At 38.3% G+C, this 8,131-nt stretch overlaps 4 protein-coding genes across 4 annotated transcripts; 3 read left to right on the top strand and 1 right to left on the bottom strand.

Annotated features, from left to right (window-relative positions):
• Nucleotides 1-1,402: 1,402 nt before the first annotated feature.
• On the bottom strand, nt 1,403-2,929 carry RHIMIDRAFT_274473 (uncharacterized protein). The gene has a single exon (XM_023612461.1). It carries the CDS (start codon nt 2,889-2,891, stop codon nt 1,605-1,607), a length of 1,287 nt encoding a protein of 428 aa, XP_023461302.1. The 5' UTR covers nt 2,892-2,929; the 3' UTR covers nt 1,403-1,604.
• Nucleotides 2,930-3,244: 315 nt separating this feature from the next.
• Nucleotides 3,245-5,074, top strand: RHIMIDRAFT_295852 (uncharacterized protein; the record flags this gene model as incomplete). Its single annotated transcript, XM_023614218.1, has 6 exons — nt 3,245-3,608; nt 3,971-4,060; nt 4,124-4,342; nt 4,399-4,708; nt 4,766-4,881; nt 4,940-5,074. The coding sequence occupies exons 1-6, from the start codon at nt 3,597-3,599 to the stop codon at nt 5,072-5,074; spliced, it is 882 nt and encodes a 293-aa protein (XP_023461301.1). The 5' UTR covers nt 3,245-3,596.
• Nucleotides 5,075-5,128: 54 nt separating this feature from the next.
• On the top strand, nt 5,129-5,578 carry RHIMIDRAFT_249199 (uncharacterized protein; the record flags this gene model as incomplete). The annotated part of the gene is made up of 1 exon (XM_023610594.1): nt 5,129-5,578. The coding sequence occupies one exon, from the start codon at nt 5,129-5,131 to the stop codon at nt 5,576-5,578; it is 450 nt and encodes a 149-aa protein (XP_023461300.1).
• A 211-nt stretch (nt 5,579-5,789) lies between these two features.
• Nucleotides 5,790-7,237, top strand: RHIMIDRAFT_98108 (uncharacterized protein). Its single transcript, XM_023615958.1, has 5 exons — nt 5,790-5,835; nt 5,892-6,304; nt 6,360-6,494; nt 6,548-7,142; nt 7,198-7,237. The coding sequence occupies exons 2-4, from the start codon at nt 6,062-6,064 to the stop codon at nt 6,989-6,991; spliced, it is 822 nt and encodes a 273-aa protein (XP_023461299.1). The 5' UTR covers nt 5,790-5,835; nt 5,892-6,061; the 3' UTR covers nt 6,992-7,142; nt 7,198-7,237.
• Nucleotides 7,238-8,131: the final 894 nt, after the last annotated feature.

The raw sequence follows: 8,131 nt of genomic DNA, 5'->3' as shown, positions 1-8,131 counted from the left end.
TCCTCCAAGAGAAATCTATAAGGAACACTATCTTTGATCGAGCTTTATAAATTACATTACTTGAATACTAAGTAAAGGAATATAACCATCGTTTCGCATACATCCTGGCTTGAATATAATCCTTATATTACTTAAGGAACATAATTAAGCTTCAGTCTCATTACTAAATCTACGGTCCGTTTTCACCCTCCCCCAATTGCAGTTCCTTGAAAGCCTTATCCAATTGGTCGAGAGTTCAAGGTAGTTATAAATCACCACGCCTTTTGCATTCTGCGAATTGATGCAGCTGATGATCCTGTTCGAAAAGAGTTCGATGGTGAGTTTGACAAAACAAAGCTACCAGCCACAGTCAAGCGACTCGCCGAGCCCTGATTTAGCACCAACCTGAACGTCATTGCTGACTCTTGGTTTGGTTCCCCTTTTATTATCAGCATGCTGAGCGAACTGGACTTTTATGGCATCATGCAAATTCGTGAGTGCGTCTCTTGACCTAAGGGTATGCCCAAGGCTGATGTTGTTTAGCAAGTCGATACAGAACATGGCAGTTATTTTACTATAAAGAAGGGATTAGACGACGGTTGCCTTTTTGCTTGTGCTTACCGGGATCAAAAAATCAAGGCTTTTGCCTCGAATTGTGAAACCACGAGAGCTGCGGGTAGGCAAGTCCATGGTAGAGCCAGTGGTAGAGCCAGTGGTAGAGTCAGTGGTAGTGAAGTAACCATCAAACGTCCTGAACTAGTTGATGAATATGAAAGTCACAAAAGTATGTGTATATTGTTTTCAGAGTTAATGACAATACTATGAACTAATATTTTGCACTAAAAGGTTCGATAGATGCGGTCAACAATCGTCTTGATAAGCTGGCAAACTATCACGACGTGACCAAAACAGAAAGATGGGAGATGAGATTCTTTGGCTTCTTGCTTGGTCTTTGCGAGATAAACGCGTTCAGACATTTGCTGATGACAGAAAGGTGATAAGTCATAGCACTTCTAAAAAAAATCTTGACTTTCACTTTCTTGAGGCACTTTCAAAAGCTAACGCAAGGTTCTGAGACTGTTCTTGAACAAACAAGGGCACTTGGAGGTGATGCCAATCGCGTTCTTACTTCGTCGAGAGGAATATTTGGAAGAGAAAGAAACAGAGCGGCCTGTGGGGCCTACATGGAGAAAGGAAATACATGGTACAAGAGTTGAGTAACATTTTGTAGTTGCGATCTCCACACGTCCATTTGCGATACCTGTCATTAAGAGCACCTGCATCAAGTATAGCTTCGGCAAATGCAACTGAATAATTCCTTAAGCTTTAGCTATCTCTCTTTCTTTTCTTTCAATAAAACCCTCAATTTTGTCATAATATCACTTTTGTCTAAAGACTCGGCCCAAAAGGGCTAAACCTTTTTTCCTTTTTCTTTTTTCTTTTTTCAAAACCTCTTTTACTGGATTAGCAGCCAACAACTTATTTCTTGGTCTTTTTTCTTCAAACAAAAATAAGAGAGTTTTATTGTTGTGGAGCACTTTAATTTTTCATTTTGCTTTTATATTATGATATGATAATCAATTAATACTTGTTAATGAAGAAATGAGTGCAATAAGAGGGGCGGGCTATATGTTGTTTGAATTGAGTTTGCTCTTGATAGTAATTTCAGGAATTACTAATATAGCTCCTTGTTCTTCATCTTCCATAGTCTGATAGCATACTTCTTGGTTTTTTAGCTCAACAAACAAATAACACAAGATCTCGAAAACTTTGATCCATCTGTTTCGCTCGACATATTCTGTGGGAACTTCGGCAGAGCGGACTTCGCTGTAGTGGTATCTTCCATCTTCTCTAAGCAACACTTCTGACAGAACAAGATTCGTTTTAATCGATTGAATGCCAAAAACTTTTGTCTTTAGCAGGGTTTCAAATTTGGCATTTAGGTGGCGACTTGCGATGCCTTTTAACATTGACATCATTGAACTGATTTGCTTTGTACTATCGTCAATTATCTTATCTGCATTGGCATTGTATTGACCAGAAGACGCCTCAAAGACGGCTCGTTCGTTTCTTCTCTTATCATATCCCATCCCATCTACGTATCGTGTCGTATCTTGGTCTTCATTTGAGTGGCAGATGGTTGAGATTTCACACCAATTTAATGACAACAAACCCGTTTGATTTGCAAATGTCTGAAAAACAGGCACAATATATTTTACCCAGAATGTCCTCTCATAATCTTTGTTAGGCTTTGTATTTATTGCTATTGTTGAGCAAGTATCCGCAAAAGTAGTGAGTATAAATTTTGTGACATTGATCAGTTTTTGTTCGTCTGGATCAGCAGCAATTTTGTTACCCCAAAGAAAGGACGGTAAGCTTTCTACTTCTTGTTTAAGTGCTTGGTGTAACAATTGCTCTACATGTTGAAATTGTTTTAAAGTACTGATATTGGTTTTATCAGCTTCCTTTTGATCGACTGTGATAATGGATTCTAATCTTGCGATGTATTCTTGAGGAAAATTTGCTCTGTTTTGTGGTTGCATCATTGTTGAGAATTTGCGCGCAGCATCATGTTTTCTCTTCTGCGGAAGAACTACGAGTTCTGCATTTCTAGGATCGATATGTATTGTCACATGTGCTTTATACTCATCAATTGTTAGGAAGTGACTCAAGCAAGACGGACATGCATATCTTTGGGCAATTGCTTGGTGTATTTTGTTGTTCTTTGACTTCACGAAAGCATATTGCAATGAATCGCGATGGCGTTGGCCGCGTTTTAGCTTAGGTACTTCGATTAAGTGACCAGAAAGTAAATGTGATCTAAGGTTTCGCCCCTCAAATTTCATCTCTTCGCATATGTGACAGACGTAGATTAAAGTAACAAGTTTTGGAGAAGTTGATACAGTTGACATGTTGTAAAAGATGTCGAATATGGACGGTTAAAAACGATTTAAACAATTTGTAGCGATTTAAAACGATTTAAATAAAAATTTCGAAAACGACAATCATTTTCGAGCTAGCGTCATTTATAGATGACAGCCATTTACTTTTTAAAACGGACAAAATTTACCAGCCACACTGTATAAAAAAGGATCTACACATAAAGTTTTATTAAAAAACGAATTATACCAAATAATAGCTTTAAATCACACCTCTATAAATATGCGTGCCATGATTGTTGGTACATTAGAGCATAGAGATGTCACTAGATTATTCATCTAGTGGGTCATCTCACAGCGTTGATATTATGAAAGACTACTGTCACACACACGCACACATAAGGCTTAGTTATAAATACGTGCTTTGTTTATTTTACGCCATCATTTTGGTCAGCAGATAAGAGTAAATTAGTAAAGGTCCTTTTTTAGAAAATAAGGTTATCTGCTTCCCCATACCCTAGGAATAACCCTGTGCAACTTTTGGAACCCGTTTTTATTGATGTGTTACTACACGCAACAAGGGATGAACGGTAAAAAAAGATGTTGGCTTACTCATTCTCTTTACGTTTATTCATTTGATATTGATTTTTTTTAAAGCGTTCTTTACATATTCGCTGTAGCTAGTAAGGAAAAAGTACAAATTAATAAACTAAAAAAAAAAGGAGAGCTGCTGTACCCATGGAAGCTCGTGTAACAATATGCATATGATGGTTGATGGAGATCTTTCTAAAATAGAAGAGACCAGAGCAAAATAGAGCAAAAAAAAGAAAAAAAAAAAAGAACCGTTTATGTGCGATTCAGAGGGATTTAGTGTTTCTAATAACTACTTTAGTGGATGTATCCGTGGTAACATGGGCTATTCACGGATAAGTTTCGGATTAAATTATAAGGAGTGAGATAAGCTCAAAGTCTAAAAGAAGAGAAGAGAAAAAGATCGAACGATGTTTGATATGGAAATCAGGATAAGATAAAGATAAGAAAAAGTATGTGCTAGAAAGATAATTGATTTTGTATGCTTACATTAATTCATCATCTGATATGGTCATGTATAGCTTGCAACACTAGAATCGCTCTCTATCTATTGGGATACAAATATCGATTCTATAGCAGATGATACTGAGCATGAATCCTTTAAGGCACTCGTAAGTACCTTTTTTTTTTCTTTTCTTTTTTTTTTTTGAAATACTGATCTATCGCTTTGATAGATTGCAACAAAGGAAAATGTACCAAAAGAACATCAATACGTGCTCAAGCTCGTTTCGGGAACAGGAAGAGTCAAATTCAACAAACAGTTTGGCAGCGGTGTTCCCAAGTTTGAAGCGTCTCTACTTTTCGATGAACTATCCTTTACGGTTGATAACGAGCAGTATCGTGACACCGTTCTCATGATCGATTTGTTTCATTCTTACCTAAAAAAGCAAAAGGTAACCTATTTTTTATTTGGGTTATGGCTAGTTTACTGATCAATTTACGAGAGCAGTACAAGGATCTTCGTCCACCTTCTGATATGACACCCAAGACGCATCCATTGGAATATTTTAGATTTGCAGGCAATGCTGTTCTTTCAGAGATACACGAAAGAAACGAACGGTGGACTTGGAGACGACTTAAGAAAAGACGTGATGATCGTATAGCGTATATCAATTGCTATGTGAATCGTAAGCTTGATAGAGCCACGCCTGATGAGTTGGAACAATTAGAGAATCTTGAACGTGAATTGAGCTTTGAAGATCTTCGATTTTACAGAAGTTTAGCGAAACCTAAGCTTAGAAGAGAAAAAGCACGACTTGGTAAAAGAGGACGAGACGAAGCAAGGATGGGTTTCTAAAATTTTTATTGGATGATAGCTGCTATTGAAAAGAAACGTAAAAAAGAAGAAGCGGAAAGAAAGGCGAGTCAAGGCTGGAGTATTAGTAGCTGGTGGTCTGGAAGTAGTAGTGCTACTGGAAAAGGACAACCTAGTGTAAGTTGTGCATAAAATAAGCTCAGAACAAGAGGGGCTAATATGCATTATAATACAGGGAGAGGCTGATGATGACTTGGTTATAACAGAAGAGCAAAAGCAAAAGTTTTATGACGTTATCGATTATGATGCAGATAAAGCAACGATTGCAGCTTCAGTAGACTTACCGAAGGGCGTAATTTGGCCACCTTAGCTTCAATATGTATAAATTTATGTTCGGATATGGCACTTGAATCTTAACATTGGGATGTACAATGCACTCATGGACGCCTATAATCGCATTGGTGATGGCAGGACTGTATTGGACATCTGGCAACAACTCGTGTCTTCTGCACCCCCAAATGTGGCAGTTGATCAAGCATCGGTATCCATCGTGTTGGACAGCTGCGGACATAATGGATACATGCACCGTGCACCTTCCATTTGGAACTGGCTCAAGCGTACAGGATTCGAACTGAATACAAACAATTACAATTCTTATATCGAGTGCCTTTGCCGTATACCTGGAAGAGTAGGATGGGATCGTGCGCTTAGCCTGATGAAGGAGGACATGCGCGCTCCTGGAGATGAGATATCCGATAAACCTTTGATAGAAGAAAAAACATTCAATACCCTAATCAGTTTTGCAAAGAAGAAGCAATTTGAAGAAGCAGAAATCAAGCAATTAGAAGCCTGGAAAGAACAATGCATACAATAGAAAGTTGTATTTGTCTGCTAATATGTACATGTAGTGTTTCCCACTCCTAATCATAAAATAAACTTTGGCCAAAAGATGACATCCTCAATTGTCTTTTCCTGCAACATTTTTAGTAGTTAGCCAATAAAATTTTTCTAATTTCAGAAAATTTTCTTATTTAGTACCCTTGTGAGAATCGAACCGGCGTTCTTCAATCTTTATGCTTGATATTGTTTTATCGCGATTAAAAGAAGAGATTGCCATCGATGGCCCTTCAGGTTCATTTACTAGTAAAATATATTCGTTAACTAGTTCCTTATATGATAATTCTCAGGATCAAGCAATGATGATCTTTGGAATTATGTTCAAACCATATTGACAGATATTGCAAAAGAGTCTTCAGTAGACAATGTGAATCCAACTATCGATGACAATTATAAAGCATTTATTTGGGATCACCTCAAACAAGAGGAGGATTTGTATTTTTATGAAAACTTGGATCTTATGGAAGCTGATAAGCAAGAGCAACAACAAACAGCTTCTAATACTGATCGCAATGATCAACCCAGCAAGCGTAAAGCTCCTGCAAAACAAAAAAAGGCGAAGAAAGCCAAAAAGGTCGACCCCGATGATGATTTTGAAGCCGATTCTGATGAAGAGGATGAGTCTGACGATGAAGAAGAGGTCGAAGAAAAGCAGGAGGATACTAAAAATGCAAGTTCAGAAGGGGCTGATTTTGTTGATATTGTAAGTAGACAAGGTACATCTGAGGAAATAGACAGCTAATCGAATATAACAATAGGACAAGAAGTTGAATTTAAAACCAATAGATGATGCAAAAAATATGAACTATGAAGAAATAAAGGCATATGGGGCATCGCTACGCATTGTTGCCGCGCCTAAGCTTCAAGAAGAGCAAATCTATATTGGCATTCCGGTAAGGCATTTCGATGGTAAAACTTTAACATCATGCTCAATTATTTGAAATAGCCAGGGAATAAGCTGTCACCAAACTTACAAATTGTTTTAAAGCTTGTTGTTCGTACAAGGCATAAGGGCTTCTATCAATCAGACCTATCCAGGGTGTATGGGGTTGATAGTCGTTCAGCTGGTCATTATTTCAAGTCGTTAGAACAAAAGGGCTGCATTATTCGAAAAGGCATATCACTTAAAGGAGCTCGTACTAATATCTGTGTCCATGCAAGATTTGTCGCGGAAGACAAAACCATTGACATGTCAAAAGCTGTACAGGATGAAGGCCGCCAGTACTATAATGTGAATATAAACAATGAAGCCTTTTCCTTAGTACAACTCCGCGATGCGCTCGTGGATATGATGAAAGATGCACCAGGTCAAGCGATTCTATCAAAAGATGTATTGGAGGCTCTGGTAAGTAAGCTACCATGTATCGAAAAGCCTTCTAACATTCACTAGGGTTTTAATCGTGAGAATCCAGCAGTACAAAAATGGTTTAATCGTTCCTTGGATGCACTCTTTTTACAAGGATACATTAAGAAAACCAACGTTAAGCTTGATAACAGAGGCAAATACTACAGATGTCTTCATTTGGTCAAAATACCTGAAGGTAAGTTTTTGTTGTGTGTGTGCTTATTTTGCGTCTCTGACATTACTATATAAAGACAAGAACACCATACAAGTTCAAGCTACTGTGGAAGACATTGCGTTTCCTATCCGTATTAAAAGTACAAGAAAAGATGTCCCTATTCTGCATCTTTTACACGACACCTGTATAGAAAGCCAATGTTATCAGGTGATCGAGGCTGCTGACACACAGGGTGCGATTGCAAAAGAGATTGGATTTGCTTTAAATCTTGATGAACAGCGCTTACTATACCGAGTTTTGGAAAAGATGTTGGAGATAAGCGAGCTTAACAAAGGCTATGGTAGCATTTGCCGTCATTTGGAATTTGAGGGACGTCAGAGACGATATAGATACTTTACCTATCCTGTCTATTTAAAGAATTATGGAAACCAAGATGCAAATATACCACCTTTGCCTGAAGTTCCATACAATAACCTAAAATGCGTAGAAGAGGATCCTTTTAAAGACCCTGTTTATACCGTTAATGCTGCCTTTAAAATTTCAACAAAGAAGCGTGCAACAAAATCAAAGGAGCCCACAGCTGTTAAGGGCGCCGCATCAAAGAGGCAGCCGCGAAAGCAGCAACAGAAAAAGCAACAACAGGAGCCAGTACAGGAACCAGCGTCTCAGCCAGTGCAGGAACTAGTGCAGGAGCCAGTACATCAACCAATCCATGAACCAATGCATCAACCAGTGCATCAACCAGTGCATCAACCAGTACATCAACCAGTACATCAACCAGTACATCAACATATTCATGAATCAATGCATCAGCCAATGTACTCTCAAGCATATTACCCCACATACCCACCGACATATCATCCAGGGCATACCTTAGGATATCATGCAGCATCTCAACCAACACAACAACCAACACAACAACCAATGCAACAACCAATGCAACAACCAATGCAACAACCAATGCAACAACCAATGCAACAACCAATGCAACAACCAATGCAACAACCAAT

Source organism: Rhizopus microsporus (genome assembly GCF_002708625.1).
Source record: "Rhizopus microsporus ATCC 52813 unplaced genomic scaffold scaffold_33, whole genome shotgun sequence".
NCBI lineage: Eukaryota > Fungi > Mucoromycota > Mucoromycetes > Mucorales > Rhizopodaceae > Rhizopus > Rhizopus microsporus.
This window is presented reverse-complemented; position numbering and strand designations above follow the sequence as displayed.

Excerpts from the sequence above, each read along its gene's own strand:
- RHIMIDRAFT_274473 (XM_023612461.1), bottom strand. The coding sequence starts at position 2,891 with ATGTCAACTGTATCAACTTCTCCAAAACTTGTTACTTTAATCTACGTC.
- RHIMIDRAFT_98108 (XM_023615958.1), top strand. The coding sequence starts at position 6,062 with ATGGAAGCTGATAAGCAAGAGCAACAACAAACAGCTTCTAATACTGAT. Across the intron at positions 6,305-6,359 it reads GGGCTGATTTTGTTGATATT|GACAAGAAGTTGAATTTAAA; the intron begins GTAAGTAGACAA and ends ATATAACAATAG. Across the intron at positions 6,495-6,547 it reads AAATCTATATTGGCATTCCG|CCAGGGAATAAGCTGTCACC; the intron begins GTAAGGCATTTC and ends TATTTGAAATAG.